The sequence below is a fragment of the Agelaius tricolor genome, unplaced genomic scaffold, assembly GCF_023055355.1.
Source record: "Agelaius tricolor isolate 1412-34295 unplaced genomic scaffold, bAgeTri1.0.p SCAF_12, whole genome shotgun sequence".
Lineage (NCBI taxonomy): Eukaryota > Metazoa > Chordata > Aves > Passeriformes > Icteridae > Agelaius > Agelaius tricolor.
Genome location: NW_027269272.1, coordinates 15,786,451 through 15,802,489, shown reverse-complemented (window position 1 = coordinate 15,802,489; position 16,039 = coordinate 15,786,451). Strand labels below are relative to the sequence as shown.

Here is a 16,039-nt window from a genome sequence, read left to right as displayed (position 1 = left end):
TTATTTGAAATTACTGACCATTGTTATCAGCTCCATGCACAAGCAAGCAACAAAAACATGGTAGATAAGCAGGGCAGCTTTTTTGGTGGCTGCTTTTTTTTTTCCTGGTGCCTGTTGGATTTTTTTTAAAATTTGTACTAGAATTGAGTCACCTGGGAGTTGATCCAAGTGTGCTCAATGATATCTTGTATTTTTGCAAATCCCTTGCCACTGCTGTTTCACCTGGGGTCTTAGTGGAGCAGCTAAAGGAGCAGTGTTTTAACCAGGACGTGTGTGTTCTATCTTGAGTGGATGGCATGAGGTGTGATGAATTTCTGGGCTTGTGCACAGTCCGCTCACTTTGGAAGTGGACCCAAGTGGCAAGGCTGAGCATGCTTGAAAATTAATGCATTGATTGGAGCCCAGCAGCCTCTTGGGATCGATTCCAGAGTTTGGATCCGGATTAAACTTCCCCCCAAGGACTTTGGGAAGTGGTATACAAGGGGACCTGGTGAAATTTGAGATGAGTCCAACTTCCTCAAGATGGCAAGAAGATGAATGTTTTTACCAAGGGCAAGAAAGTGGGAGGAGACGCCCAGTTTAGGGAGGGAAGGGGAAATATTTTATGGTGGGGTAGTGTCTGGGAATGAAAGGGATGGATTGTGTCTCAGTAGATATGAATCTTTCAGTTTTAATCCACATCTAGGAAGTAAATAGACAGAATCTTGCCAACTTGGGGGAGAGGGGAGGAGGTGCTGGGCTTCTGGGCTGTGCTGCTGAGGCAGAAATGCCTGTGCTGCAGAGCCGTGGTCCAGCTGTGTCAGGGGATGATGCACAGGGCTGGAGCGTGGCGCCTCGGGAGCCAAGGGGAACAGAACAATAGGAATAGGTGGATGCCAGCAGAAGTGTTGAGTCAGCAGCTGGATCTCTGCTGATGGGAAATGACTGAAAAGTGTATTTAATAATTTTGCTTGTTTGTTTTAGCTTTTTTAGGTAATGTCATGGGGTCTTTGGGAATCACAAAAATATTTTTTGAAGAGCAATGGCACAAAAAAAAAAATTCTAAGTGCTCTGTAAAATTTGGATTCTGCAGATTTAAGTTATGTCTCTGAGATTCTCAGTAGCCTCTGCAAGCCTTTACTGTGACTTCTCACTGCTGCAGTTCTGCATTTCATCCATAGTCAAAGGATTGGCTCCCTCCAGAGTGCTGGTGGTGACTGACTAGAACTGAATAGATGAGTAAATCTCCCTCCACCTTCTTTCAGCAGCAGGAAAGTATGCAAGAAGTTCTTTTAAAGGAAACCAGAATGTACCCTGCCTAGGCGTCACCAGGACTTTGCCACTTCAGTATCATGCAGTAGTTTCCTGTTTCCAAAGTTGTTGAGATGAGCCTTGGTCAGTCCACTGTGTTTTGTGTCTGAAAGGAATTGTGAATGTTCAGGTTGGAGGGGTAGGGAGTTTGTGGTGTCAGATGGAAATTAGTAGGTATATTGTTACTCAGAAATCTGGAACAGCTTTCTGTCTGCACAGGGAAAGGTCTGTGCATCTGAATACCTCAAATGTAAATCTCTGAAGCTGTGCCTTGCATAAATGACCATGGCACCATGTGTCCTGGTGTTTACTGCAGTCAGTAGTATTGGACAGGGAGGGAAGTGCTGAAAACTGAGTTTAGTTTTGCTGTTAGACATTGGAAGCCCCATGCCAGAGAGCCCATTGGAAATCCTGCATCTGCAGCATATGTGGCAAACTGATTTCAATAGTTGGGGAAAATATTCTTGATGTTTGTAAAGCTGATGGAGTGAAGTCACTGTGAAAGAAGCAGTGCCTTTGCATGCATGTTGTGTCTGTGTACACTCACCCCCTCCCCCCCCCCCCAAGGACTGGCTTTTGTGTTTCGTGTATGCACAGCCTGCCATCTTTGGAAAACACCACAGAAAGTTCCTGCTCACCCCTGAGTAAGCTGCAGTAGTGATGTGAAGCTGTTTCTGATATAGGTCTCCTGGCTGTGTGTATCCTGCTGTACTGAACCCCAACAGATCCTTGGGCTCAGGCAATGCCAGCTTGGTGCAGCCCAGGAGCTGCTTTCATACAAAAAATAGCGTTGGAAGGCAAAGCCCTGCCTCCTTTTGTTCTCTGCAGTTGGGATCTAATCAGAATTTGGCATTCAGTCCTCTTGACACCCCCCTCAACCTTGAAAGCTTTTCAGTCTGCTGTTTGGTGTCCAGGCTTTTGGGAACACCATCCAGGAATTTTCTTGATTTGGACAGAAGAAATGGCCAAATACATTAGCAAATCCAGCAGATCTTCCTTTTACCTATAAGGACTCTGATGCTGCTGTGTAACCCTTTTCCTCTGCTTGCTCTAACTTGTTTTAATCTGCCCTTTGCCCTCCTATAACTCTTCTTATGAATTCTTATATTCCATAGTTGCACCATGCTTCAAAGAGTGGGCGTGGGGGGTTTATGTGTGTGGCTTTTTTTTTCTTTCTTTTTCTCTTTTTTTTTTTTCCTGTGTGTTTAACTGCTTGACTTATTTAACTTGCAGATGATCTGAATTTCTTGTTCTGACTAAAATGCTACTAAGCTGGAGTATTTTACTTTCATGTCTAAAAGATGATGCATTTGGATTTTATTGAGCATAATGATGAATTTGAGAGCTAACTTCAATTCCTGGTTCTATTCTGACCCTGGTTATTTACTGTCCTTGTGCCCTTTGGCCATACTTTGGTGGTTACTGAGCCTGCAGCCTTTCACTGTGGATGACACACAGATATCCTGTCCAGCCTAAGCTGCCCTCTCAACACAATAAAATGCTGCATGTCTGAGATGACTGATAACATCAATGGTTACTGTCCAATAAAGAGTTTTAGAAACAAGGCAGCTTTAATCAACTACTGGAGTTTTCCTCTCCAGCCCCTGCTTCTCCTCCCCACCTCCCCATTTGTATTTTAATTGGTCCCTCTTAATGTTTAAAGTTCTATTTTTATTTTTTTTATCCAACTTTTCAGCATTGCTGTACAAACTCAGCACACAGGATTTCTGGGCAGCTGTCTGAGCTGGGATCTCACATTTGTTCTCAGCCACTGAAATCAGGCAAAAAAAGCCTTGCCAAGACCTTGGCATCTTTTTCTGATGCAGGTCTTTGTCTTCAGTTATGTTTACATCTCCAGGGAGTGTGAAGGAGTGCTTTTCCTATTTGTCTGTGCTTTATGGCTCTTCAGATCTTTGCTGATGTTGTGTTGTCCAGCTGGTAATAGGAGAACGTAGGAAACTCTTGGCTTCTCTTTCAGTTTTAGGAAGCTGAGTGTTTGGGTTATTAATCAATTTCTTTTAAGATCATGGAGTTGTAATGTCTTGTGATTTCATGCATTTCATAGAGATCATATTGTATGATTTCCTTTTTTTAGTACCTTCTTTTTTGTTGATATGTTTTCAAATTACATGTCAAGTAAATTGCTGAGCACAAGCTCAGGGTCAAGAAATGACTGTGTGCAGGGGGGTGGGTCTTGGACTTTCCTGTTTTAAACTGTCTGAATTTTCAAAATAACTGAGCATAGCCAAGATACTCTAATGAAAGTGGTTTATGTTTATGAAAGGGATTTTTTGTTTTATGGAAGCTTTATAGTCTAAAAACTCTAAAATTATCTGACTTTCAGAAACACCGTTGCTTTCTATGCAAGTAGAACTTTTTTCAAGAGCCCGATTTAGAAATATTTTTAAGAGCCTAAATTCTGCTCTAGGGAAATCGGGGGTTTTATTTTTAAATGCACTGGAAAATATTTAGACATACTTACACAGTGTAGGGTGACCAGCCTTAATATTTCTATGGAGTGGGATGCACTGTCACTCTGATAATCCTTGAATTAGACAAGGTCTCTTATGTGAACCTGTGGCAGGTGGTAGGAGTCAGGAATTACAGGCATTCCTGCTTTGGGCTGTACTTGTTTTAAAAGACACCCTGCTTGCTCCTGGCTGAAAAACAAAATGAATTAACCAAGGGGCACAACTCAAAGTTTAGCTAAAGCAGAAAACTATTACAGCTGGGGGGAACAGGACAACTCCAAAGCTTACAGCCCTTGTGAGTGGACAGGAACTCACCCTCACGTTGCTTTTTGTTCACTTGTCTTATTCTCTGAGCCCACACATACTTGCATTTGTGGACTCTAACTTGAACATGAAGTTGTGCTGTGTTCAACAGTCCCGTGGCTCAGTGAAATGTGACCTGCAGCTGTACAGGGTATGGCTCTTGAAATTGTGCTGCTCCTGTGAACCTAAGGGGTGTAGATGTGGCACTGCGTGCCTGCTGGAATAGCTCATCCCAGTGAAAATGGCACAGACTCTTCTGCCTCCTCCAGTGTACAAGCCAGATTGTTGTTCAAGTGTGATTCTGTATGTGTTTGTGGATCACTGATGTGCACTGATTTCTCCTGTTCAGCTTCTGTACTGTTCACCAAATGGGCCATAGGGCTGATGGGGATGGCTGGGGCAGAAGGGATGCTCTGGTAAAGTGGGCAGAGCAGTCAAGTTTTTAAGCTTGAAACATAGTGGTGTGATTTGAGTTGGTCATTTAATGGTGGGTTTTTTGGGGGGAAGAGAGTAGTTATGGGGGCTGGGTTTGGTTTGTTTTTTTCTCCTCCCCAGGAGGAGAAAATGATTGAAATGGAGTGTCTTCCTTAGGCTTTCCTATGTGTTTAGGTGGTGTTGGAAGCTGTCCAGACAACTCCTAGGTTTATCTAACTACTTAACATGAAATAACTGTGCAGAAGGATTGTGTGTGTCACTCATGGGGTTTTGGTTTTTGTTCTTCTTGGAAGAAGAATTTTTTTTCTTTATTAGTCTTGAATTTAGTTTCTTAAAATTACGATGGTTGTGCATATTGTACAGCCCTGTAGATCTCAAATGGATTCCCTTCTTAATAGTAAAGGAGGAAATATGCAGAAATATTTGTGCCCCCTGCTTACAGGTGGGATTGAGCTGAGGAGAGGCTGTTTGGTTGTGCTGCAGCAGGTTTAATATCCAGAGTGATTGACTCCAGGGCTTCTTTTAATTCAATGCCCTCCATTGCACTGAGAACTTGTTATACCACTGGGATGGGAAATAGCCTCCTCTCTTCCTGGAAAAAGCAATGACCCAAGAGTGGGATTACTCAAATCAGATAGGTTTCCAGGCACTATCCTAGAACAAATCAATCTTGATAACTGTTGGTATCTTCAGTTCAACCAAAGTTACTTGTCCCCTTGCTTTTCACGTTGGGTATATGGTGCACATTATCATTTTATCTGAGGGTTTCCAAGTGCTTGGTGTATCCAGCTCCACAGTAGTTCTGTGGAAAAGCCACTGCAGAATAGACCCACAGGATTTGTTTCCATTTTAGAACTGGAGCTGGAGGGAGTGTGGCCGAGCTGCTGTTGAAATGAGCTCTGCACTTCTTCCCCTCATAGCTTGAAGGGGACCAGAGCAGTGTCCAAACTGCATTTGTAAATTTTTCAGTCTTTCTCTCCCTCTTTTTTTTAATTTGGTTTTTTGGTTAGTTTTTTTGTTTGTTTGGGGTTTTTTATGTGAGAAAAGAGACTAGAGAGGCAAAGTAAATCACAGCTTTCATTGCGATGAGTGAGCTGTCTCTGCTTCAGCCCTGATCTTAGCTGAGGGCCATAGGTGGAGCCCTTTATTTCTTGGCACTGCTCTGTCATGGCACAAGCAGAGTGCTGACATGGGGTATTGTATCAGCTGCCATCAGAGCAAATGGCAGTCAGCAATATCTTGGTTAATAATTCTGATAGAAGGCCTTCTGTTGAGCTTAAGGGACTTATTTCCCCCTACTAAAATCCTTTGCTAGGTGGATTTAAATATTTCTGGGTATATTTGAGTTGTGTATCATCTGATTTGGATAGAAACATTTCTCCTGCTGCTTTTAAGATAGCTGTTCCCCAGCAGGAGTCTGAGTGTTTCCCTGGGCCAGCACTGAAATATTGCTGTAAGTTGCTTATTAGTCCTACAAGAGATAGCCCTAGTGCATCATTGTGGTGTGGTTAAGGACAAAGCACAGGATGTCCAAAGTGCTGTGCAAATGTTCTTGTTGCTAATAACTATGGTAGTTTATTAGTTTCATCATCTCATATCTTTGGAGAATAAGCACCAGGTGTTTTGCAAGGCTTTTGGGTAGTTGGACACTGCTCTTGAGCTGTGTAGATAGACCTGGTGGTGAGAATTAAAATGCAGTCAGTAGGTGTGTATGGTAATGCTTGTTCTTTTGGTGTTAGGGAAAAGGGTTTTGATAGGGGTGGAGGCATCTAGGTGTTCTACACCTGAGGATGGTAACTTTTCATCTATTTTCTCAAGTGGAGAAACCCTCAAAACTCTCAGAAATGCTGCTAACTGGGTAGTTAATAGCTGGAGCTGTGTATTTTAGGGGATTTTTTGACGTGGAAGTCCCCTTCAGAGCTTTTCATGACTTGCACTAGTTACTTCCTTTCCAACGGAGGGTCTTTTTGCAGATCTTTCTCACAACCTTATTAATTTACACAATGGGCTTTAGGCTGGAGAGCCAGGGCTGGGTTCTTGCTGCAGGGCAGGGTGAGAGAAGGGTTTGGGTGGGCTGGGGCATCTTGCCCTGCTGCGGCTCTGCCGTGCCGGAGCATTTGCATTGCCCTCTGGTGGCAAGCGCCCCGGAGCCGCTGGCCCCGGCTCTGCTGTCCCCCCGTGCGCCCGGGGCACATCCACCGTGCTTCACTATCGCCGGTTTCCAGTCTGGTTTTAATTCAGCAACCCCTCCGGCAGAGCCATGTTTCTCCTGACCCGCAAGCATGAGTTAGCATAAGAACCCGAAAGTGAAGCTGATGGGACGTACGAAGCGAAACTGATAGTTCAAGATGCGTTGTTGAGATGATGTTCCGAAATACGTGGTCTAAGATCTAATTGTAGCTCTCTAATTATTTGCTGTTAGACTTGCCTGGAGGTTTTTATAATGGTTCAATGATATTAATAGTTTCGGAAACTTGGTGGAGGGAACAAAATAGCAAACAAAGGCACTGAAAATTAGATAATCTGTTCTTTCAGCTTTATATGCAATTCATTTCTTTCCACCGAATAGCTTTCTGTTTATATCAGGAATTGGTGGTCGGGCTACATTTCAGTCATTTAAAAGAACCCCACAGCAAAATATGAGCATGTGTTAAATTCTATGCTCCCAACCTACCAGGATTAATTTCTGGATGAAATGCTGTTGTGTTCCTTTCTGTGAATGGTGAAAGGAAGCAGTGTGTGTGCAAACACACGCCCTGCAGCCCCCTCCTGAGGGGCAATACCTTGCAGACAGTCTGCAGCCTCTCTTTGTTCTCCCCACCCCAGGGGCCAGGGGGGTGAATTCCTGCGTGTGCCTTCCCCGGGCCTGCTGCCCCTCTAATTGTCCTGTTGTCACAAGGCGTGTGCCTCCCCAAGCCTTATCAGATTCCTCCAAAACCTTGCAGGCAGTTCAGGTGTTGACCCCTTGAGCGCAAACAACTCCGTGCCTGCCTTGGGGCACAGCTGGGAGACCGGGCTTAGTGCTGGGCTGGGCAAACCTGGTGGCTTTGTCACAGGGATGGAGCACCTGCCTGGGGAGGGGACACAGGGGCCAGGGAAGGTGAAAGGCTGGCGGGACTCGAAGCAGCAGAAGGGGAGCCCAACAGCTGCTTGTGTCAGCATGAGGATAAGTGCAAGGAGATTAATAGTTATTTAAAGAGCAAATGGGGACACGGCATTCGGCTGTGGCATGTGAGTGTATAAATGCACTGGAATGGCTGCTCCGCCGATAACATTTAGACAGATGGTCCCTGGACTGAAAGGAATGAAAAGGATCTTGGAATATCTGAAGGATATCTTACATTTTAATGGGGCACTTATTTTATTATTTTTGTTTAATTGGATCCCAGGCAGCACCTTCAGCATTTCCAGGCTGTGCTGTCTTGTTAACACTGACCGCTTGTTTGGCCATCTTTCCCCATTAGCTTAAGTGGCCTGGGATTAGAGAAATAGTTTTTAAGTGAAAGTTGAAACACTATTGTTCTGCTGTCTGTGTGTCTGAGCTGGTGTAGGAGACTGTTTTCATCACAGCTGTCTTCTCATCATTTGCTGGTTAGGGAGCGTGTCTGATTATAATCTCCGTGAGGAATGAAACAATTGAATGATACTTCTACATTTTTGAGAAGGCTTCAGGTCTCACTAGGATATTCTGGGGTAGGAGTGTTATTTGATTAAATGCAAAATTATTGATAAGGAAAAAGACTCTTCCTGGTGCAGCACATCAGAATTCTGGCTCTTTCCATATGGAATTAGCCTCGAGGGAAGACGTGCACCAAAAGTCCGTTAAATAGGTCTTGGTTGAGTGAATAGCCTGCAGGAGATGAGACATAACTGTCATCTGTGTTGCCAAAGCTGCAATCTCCTTTTGGAGAAGAAGAACCAGTCTGGATTGCTCTCTCCCCCATCAACTATTTAGCTTTGAGTCCAATTAAATACAAGCTCTCCCATCTAACAGGGGTGCTGGGCACTAATAACATCCACACTGCTCCAGAGGGGGAAACTGAGGCAAGGAGGGCAAATGACTAACCTGAGTCACTGGTTCACCCAGGATTAGGACTCAATATGTAATTGCTTTTATTACTCTGCTGCCTGCAGGCCTGAGACAAAGGAGGCCCATTAAGTGCAGGGCTTTTTACAGGGTGAGGAGCAATCCCTGCCCTGCAGACCTTGCTGCCTGCAGTAGGGTGAGGGTGGAGGGGGAGGAGAGGTGCCTTGCCCAAGGACACAGTGAGTCGCTGACAGAGCGAGGGAGGGAACCAGGTCTCCCTTCTCTCTGCAGCCTATCCCAGCTTCCAAAATTAAGTTTTCTGTGCTGTTCCCCCCTGCCCAGACCTTCACAGCACAGCTCCTGTGAGCTGATCCATCTCTGGAAGGTCCCATGTGCCTCACTGAAGACCCCAGAGCACCAGCCTCACCTTGAGTGTTTAATAAAACCCCCATAAAATAATAGCTTCTTCTAGTGAAACAGAAACCAAAGGAAGAGCTGCAGTGAGTGGTTTAAATTTCTCTACTTCCATTTTGGAAGTACAGCTGAGTGTGAAGTCTTTGGGCACATGGAAGACACTTCATCTTGGCAAGGGGACCATCCTGTTTTCCTCTGTGAAAGGCTGAAGTGACTGGTAAAGCTGGATGTTAAATGGCTTATCCAAAGTTCCCAGGAGAGCTCAGCAGATAGGTTCTGCCCTTCCCTTTCAGGTCTTTGGAGGAGTGTTATGCTACTCGAAGCTTCAGTAGGGCTACTGGGAGTCCCAGTATTGAGAAAGCTTTTTGTTATGGATCTTTTGGTTGATGCTCTGACTCAGGGAGCCTTTGCTTTGTGGCTGATAAGAGCAGGAATAACTGCTGGAAAGATGAGGGAAGTTGTGAGCAGAGTAGCTGAAATACTGACAAGATAGCTTGATCACTGTGGTGGGGATTGGAGCCTACAGGATGTTAAGGGACATGAGCTGCTTGGAGCCTTGGATCAGAGAAAGAGCCTGAGTCCCTTCTGCTGTGTCAGCAGCTAACAGCAGAACCAGGTGCCTTTATTGCTGCATGTTCTTGGCTGAGCCCAGAACCGCTGGGAATAGGCACCACAAACCTTTGTGATGCTGCTTGCCCTGAGATGGGCACAGTTAGTGGGATGAGGCTGTGAACCCAATGTACCTGACTGAATCCCACTTGCCTGCTGACCTGCCCCTCTGGCCAGTGCCGTGTCCTTCGGAGGATTAAAAACGTGTGGCAGTTGTGTAACTTTCTCCAGAATACTTTCCCAGCTTCCAAGTGTTGGTAGTTCAGATTTTTTAAATTAGATACACTTGTTTTGATGTATTTTTCTCAAGCAGAACTTGTCTCCTGCCTTTTTGAACTTATGCTTTTAGTATTGTGACATTTTGTGGCAGAAAAAAAATCCATGTTTATTTGTGGGTTTTGTGAAGCATACATCTTTTGTGAAGAATAACTGTGTGTTTAAGCCAAAATTCTGCTCAAGATGTTTGCTTATTCCTCAACTCCTCTTTTAAAAGAACATGAAAATTAATTTTGTATTTGCTGTTTTTCCATGTCGCCTAGGAATTTTTCACCTTCTATCATGCTGAGTTCACCTTTCTTCTCATAGTCTTTTTTCCAGGCTGAAAAGTCATCTACTGTCATGTTACAGGATGGCATTAAAAGGATTTTCTTATTCTTCTCACCTTCCTCTAAACTGTGTTCCACTCTCTTTGATGTGGGGGACCATGGCTACACATTGAATTTAGGGTATTAGATGTATTTTTTTGGTTAACCTCTCCTTAATCTAAGCTTTGCCCTTTCTGTACTCTGTTCTCAGAGGTTTGTAGTTTTGATGTATTCCAGTTGTTTCATGTATTGTTTGTACTTGAAAGCTTTTAAAATGCTAAGTAGCACTTAAGTACTACTTAACTGTACAAATGATAGTTCTTAAGAAGCCTTCCATGCTGTTTTCATCCTACTTGATGAGACCTTTGATTCTCCACCACTGTCTGTGACTGGTCACTGGGAGTTGAATGCAAGGTTCTGATAGTGGCACCTAGCAGTTTTTCCAGTGAGTCACATTTCAGCACAGTTACCACCTGAGTTAGAGGTCCTGATGTCATCCTGTGTAGTGGGATCAGATCCATAGCCTTTGTGTAGAACATCAGACTGTTGAAGATGGTGCAGCCTTGTACAAGTTGCACTATATAGGGGGATCTGCTGACTTTTATCAGGTTTCAGCAGTACCTTTGAAAAGGTCTGACTTTGTTGCTAGACATAGCAACCCTATCTCTGTGTGATGGCTTTCTGCCCTGCAAATCACCTCCTGGTTATGCACAGGCTGTTTTCCCCGCTCTGCTGTTGATCTAGTGTGTGACTGAGGAGCTGTACTCCTTTCTGTTTCAGTCACCAATGTCAAGTGGGGGATATCCTTTGCAAATCTCCCTCCTGGTGTGACACGAGCAGTGGTGCTGAGATGATGCTGTGCATCCTCCATGGTGGAGGCTGTGCCATGTCTGGCCAGCCTGTGCTGATGCAGTTCCTCTAACACTTCTGTGCATCTCTCTGCCTGCAGCCACAGTACACGAACCTGGGGCTCCTGAACAGCATGGACCAGCAGATCCAGAATGGCTCTTCCTCCACCAGCCCGTACAACACGGAGCACGCGCAGAACAGCGTCACGGCCCCCTCGCCCTACGCCCAGCCCAGCTCGACTTTTGATGCCCTCTCTCCCTCCCCAGCCATCCCTTCCAACACAGACTACCCAGGACCTCACAGCTTCGATGTTTCATTTCAGCAGTCCAGCACAGCAAAGTCAGCAACGTGGACGGTAAGGACACAGCATCCCTTCGCTGCCTTTGGTCCCCCTGCTCGTAGCGACTTTATCACGTAATATATACCCAGGCTTGTGCAAGAACAAAGTGACCCAAGTCCTCTGCAGGGCATGATGTGTCACACAGAAGGGAGACATTTATCTTGGTTGCTCTTAGAGGGTGTGGTGGGAATTTAACCCTCAGTAATACTACTAAATCCCTGGAGACTAAAATGCCTTGCAAAAAACCAGTCACGCAGAGATCACGCATGATGAACGAGTGGCTCTCTTTTGGGCCTAGCAGGAGCACTGGAGTAAAACCTGAGGTGGGCATTAGCAGTGCCTCAGTGCTTCCCCTGGCTTTCTCCAGCCTCCGTGGGTTTGTGTGAGGTTTGGCACGCAGGGCCATGCCAGCAGGGTGGAGGTGGTGCTCCTTGCTCAGACCCATGGAGTGTGAGGCTGGCATTTTCTGGCATTTCTCCTCTTGCAGCTGGTATGGGAACCCCAGTGTGTCCCCATCTCCGGTCAGCCCTGCGTGTTGCTTGGGGTTTTGTTGAAGGGAGTGGGGTTGTTTTGTTGTTGGTTTGGTGTTTTGGATTTTTTATTTAACACTTTGTTCTCAGAACACTTCTTTTCTTAACAAAAAAAAAAGGCAGAAGCTTGAAGCCTGAAGCCCAGCTCTTGATCCTTAGTGGGACTGGCTTGATTGTTCAATCTCTAGAGACTTCATAGCTCAGAACACACCACTGCTGAAGCTCAAAGTCCAGCTGTTGTGGCTTAGGGCTCTAGAGAAGAGATGTTTGCAGTGGAGAATATTGCTATCTTAAAGATGTTCAATATTTGCCTTCCCCTCCTGCTGGCACTTGGAGAAGGTGCAGTGAATAATGTCCTGCCCCACACTATCCGAATAAAAGCAAGGACTTAATTTTATTTTTTAAGCAAAAAATGAGAGACTTTTTACCAAAAGCTAAGAGCATTAAAATAGTGTGGGGTTTTTTTTATTTTTCTTTTTAATCTGAGGAACTGCTTTGATCTCAGATACAATCTAGCTGCAAATGCAACTAAAAAAAAACCTCCCAGCTACTGCTGCCAGCAAAGCAGCAGAGCCCTTGTGCTCTCATGTGGAAAAAGATGCCATATAACCACAGATCACTATAAGGTTATGTCCCTTATATTTTAAAAGCCTTTTCTGATAAAATTTGTCTAGAACTGACACTAATAACTTTGTTCAGAAAATCATGTTAAGTGAGGTTAAAATGTGATAGGTCCAGTCACAACCAGATTTTCATTTGTTTATGCATAAAAGGGTGAGGTATTTCTAAGTGAGGTTGAAATTGCATTTTTTTCTCATCAGCCTGGGGAGTGATGCTGTGCTGTACTTCGCACTTGTTTTTATGTCCTTGTTTCTCCTATTACACTACACACAATATTTATTTTCAATTCCCTTTAGGTAAGGAAACTCTTGGTCAGTTCTACTTTGCATTTCTCAGGGCAAGAAAATGCTGGCTTGGATTTTTGCTAGCTGTTCTGGAGAGGGTCCTTTGAAGGAGATATGAAAAGACGTTCTCTTTTGATACGTATGGTACAAAGAATTATCTAACGCAGCTGCAAGGAGCCCGAGTGTTTGATGCTGTCCTTTCAACTATGAAAAGCAGTCTTTTGAAACGAGGTTTGAACGTATGTAGTAGGTTGCTCCAGCAGAGATGAAGGCAAGAGAGCTACTAGCAAGTTTAAATGAGATGTTTCACCTCAGTGATAGTGGCTTTTTGGGGTAGAAGTGAGGGCTGAATTTCAATGTGGATCTAGGTAGTGGTCAAAGCTCACATTACATGCTGACTTTGAAAAAGAAATTAAATTACTGTTTGGTGACTGCAGTCATCAGATGTGTGCAGCCTGGGGAAAGGCTCATTTAGCCTTCCCTACTTTTTCATTGCCCTGATGTGGACCAGCAGATGAAGGTGTATTCCCCATGCATGTTGCAAGTCTGTTCAGGTCCAAATCCATGTATTTTACTAAAGGAATGGGCTCTTAAACAGCTGTCTGATTAGGGAGGAGGGAGTGTGGTCCAGGTGTCCCTGCACTGAGCCAAATGACCCAGATTTAGCTGCTCGTGCAGGAGCTGGCAGTGAGCTGTACCTTCACAATGGATTATGACAGTCCTGTGGTGCTGGCTGGGGACCTTCAATCAATACACCTTGTGAAGTGGAGCATCTATCCATCTTCAGAGCTCTGCCCTTCTGCTAATTAATCCACCAACTCATTTCACATGAGCTCTTGAGCAGTTGGTAATCTGCGTTTGACAGCTTTATCAGTGGGGTGGGTGGGGAAGGACGTGAAGGCTCTGCTTCCCACTGTCGTCCTGAGAAGTGTGGAAACACGCATGAAATGTTGATGAAAGCAGCAGTGATTGCCCCATCCTCTCAGCAAGAGCAAGTTCTTGGAGTTGCTCCCCCCCCCCCCCCCATGTGACTTCATACACTTTGATTAGTGCCTGTCGTCTTTTTTAATGATGGATTAGGAACTTACCCAACTGGAAGAGTTTCTTCCACTGCAGTGACCTATTAAAAGTGTAATTACTTGATGGCCCCACCCTTATTAAGAGTCCAAAACTTGAAAGCCTTGTTTCTTAGTTTGTTTGGTTTAATTTTTCTATTTTTTCCCCATTTTCCCTCTTGCAGTTCCCCGTATAACAATATTAAGTAAGGAAATCCATTGTGTTGCACTTTCCTCCTTTGTGGAGGGGATGAGCCAGTCTGATCACCTTGTCCTTCTGGGAAGGGGTTGGTGGTGCCTGGCAGAGGACCTGCTGTCCTGGCTGACAATGTGCTGCAGCAGAGCTCCTCTGATCTTCTGGGCTGAGTCATGTCAGATTAGGTCATGGGAGTGAAGGCAGTGAGCTGGGTAAGAGCAATGGATTATTTCTCCAAAAGGCAAGCACTGCTTTCATGGTGTGATTGGAGACCTGTGAAGGTGCTTCAGGTTTCTAAGCCACTTTGTGCATTTAGATCCCAAGGTTTCTTCTGTTGGAGGTGGGGGAAAGTAGAGAGTGTACTTGCTGGTTATTTAAATGCTATGTTTCTGAAAACAGACCCGGAATAACTTTTTTCTTAAAACTTTTTAGTATTGTTTTTTCTCTTCCAAACTCTGCAGAGGGAGAGGTTTATTGTCCTAGGACAGTGGACACCCTTTGCAAAATCAGCATTATTTGTGTAGTATAGGCTGGGAGGGAGATGAGTGTGACAGCTTCTCTGCTCAGGGTTGTGATGGGGTCTTAATTAAGGGGCAGGGGAGGAATAAAAAAAGGCCAAAAATTACAAAGAGAAACACTAGCTGATGCTGGGTGACAGGGTGATTCCATATGTATGAGCAGTTCACTTTGAAAATATTGCAGATTTTCTCTCTGAAGTCTTTCATGACCGTCAGTAGGAATTCCAGTAAAACATGCTGTCTAATCAGGTTAGGTCTCATTTGTATGCAATGTTGATCTAATTAATGATGACAAATTGAGATTGGATTGCAGAGGACTTTATAAGCATCCTTGATTATTTTTTTAATTAATGACCTCAGAACGTGAGTAAGGATATAAGCAGGTTAATCAGCCTTTTCAGAAGGAAAATCTTTAGCAGTTGAAACTCTATTGAAGTGTTTGAAAACAAAAGCCTTTATAGTCTAAATTGAACAAAGTTTCTTGCATGTACCCTCATCTAACAAAACCTTCTTGAAAACCATGCTGCAAAGGAACAAAGTTTTTGTTTGTAGAGGTGAGACAGAGAGTGGGTTGTTGAGGTTGAGGGAGAAGCCCTCTGAATGGGGTGAAGTAAGAACTTTAGCAGAATAGTGTCTCATTTATTGTGGGAGAATTCCCATATGCCCATGCATTGCAGTATCTCCTCCTATTTCTGCAGCAGAAGAAAACAAGGCATTTCAAAAGTGTGCCACCTCAGATTTTTTTGCTTTGTGGAAGTTGCATGCCAATCTTCCCCACCTGGAGCTCAAATAAATAAACAGCTGCACTCCCTTTTCCCCCTAAAAAATATTTGGCAATCATCTGCCACTAGCAGAACCTGTTAAATGGGGGAAAGCATGATTGCAGTAGGAAAGTAAAAATTAGAGTTGTATGTCAAGGTAAGTAAAAGTTAACATTACTGCCAAATACAAGCTATCAAAAAATGAATCTGATCCGCCCATCCCCAAAAGCAAGATACCACCTTATAAGTCATGGGACTCTTTTTTAAAAGACAAACAGGTTCTTCTTATTCTCTCCCAGGTTTTTGAGCCTTTAGGGTGCATCTGCTAAATATTTTAAAACTTTTCTTGATAATCACAAGAAGGTAGAAATTGCTTTAAGTTTTTAAATGAAAACTGAAATTTATTTGCAATTTTTTCATTCTGCTGAAGAAAGACACCAAGCCCTGCAAGACTTGCATAATTCAGGTGTTGGCAATACCTGAGTTTAGCAGTTTATTCTCATGCCCTGCAGTAGGTTGGAGCTGAGCTGGGTTGGTCCTTTCAGGGTTTGTTATGAAACATGGAGCTCTCCAAAGCTGCGATCTATGTTCCAGGCAGGCTCACTGGTTTTCCTGTTCTCAGTAAATTCAGCTGTACCTTCAACCATCAGAAAATGCTCAGATTTCAGACTCTCTTTGCTAGCAAAGCTGGATAATAGTGTGTGTGACATGCATGAAAGCAACTAAGTGGATTGTGCTGGCTGGGGTTAGTG

The 16,039-nt window shown here is 44.2% G+C and overlaps 1 protein-coding gene across 1 annotated transcript in view; it reads left to right on the top strand.

Moving 5' to 3' along the window:
* LOC139594727 (tumor protein 63-like) overlaps nt 1–11,776 on the top strand; it is a 33,605-nt gene extending 21,829 nt beyond the window's left edge. Inside the window, exons 3-4 of the mRNA XM_071437084.1 lie at nt 11,083–11,337; nt 11,690–11,776. Of these exons, the coding sequence (XP_071293185.1) occupies nt 11,083–11,337; nt 11,690–11,776 (342 nt within the window). The remainder of the gene's footprint in view (nt 1–11,082; nt 11,338–11,689) is intronic.
* The last annotated feature ends 4,263 nt before the right edge of the window (nt 11,777–16,039 follow it).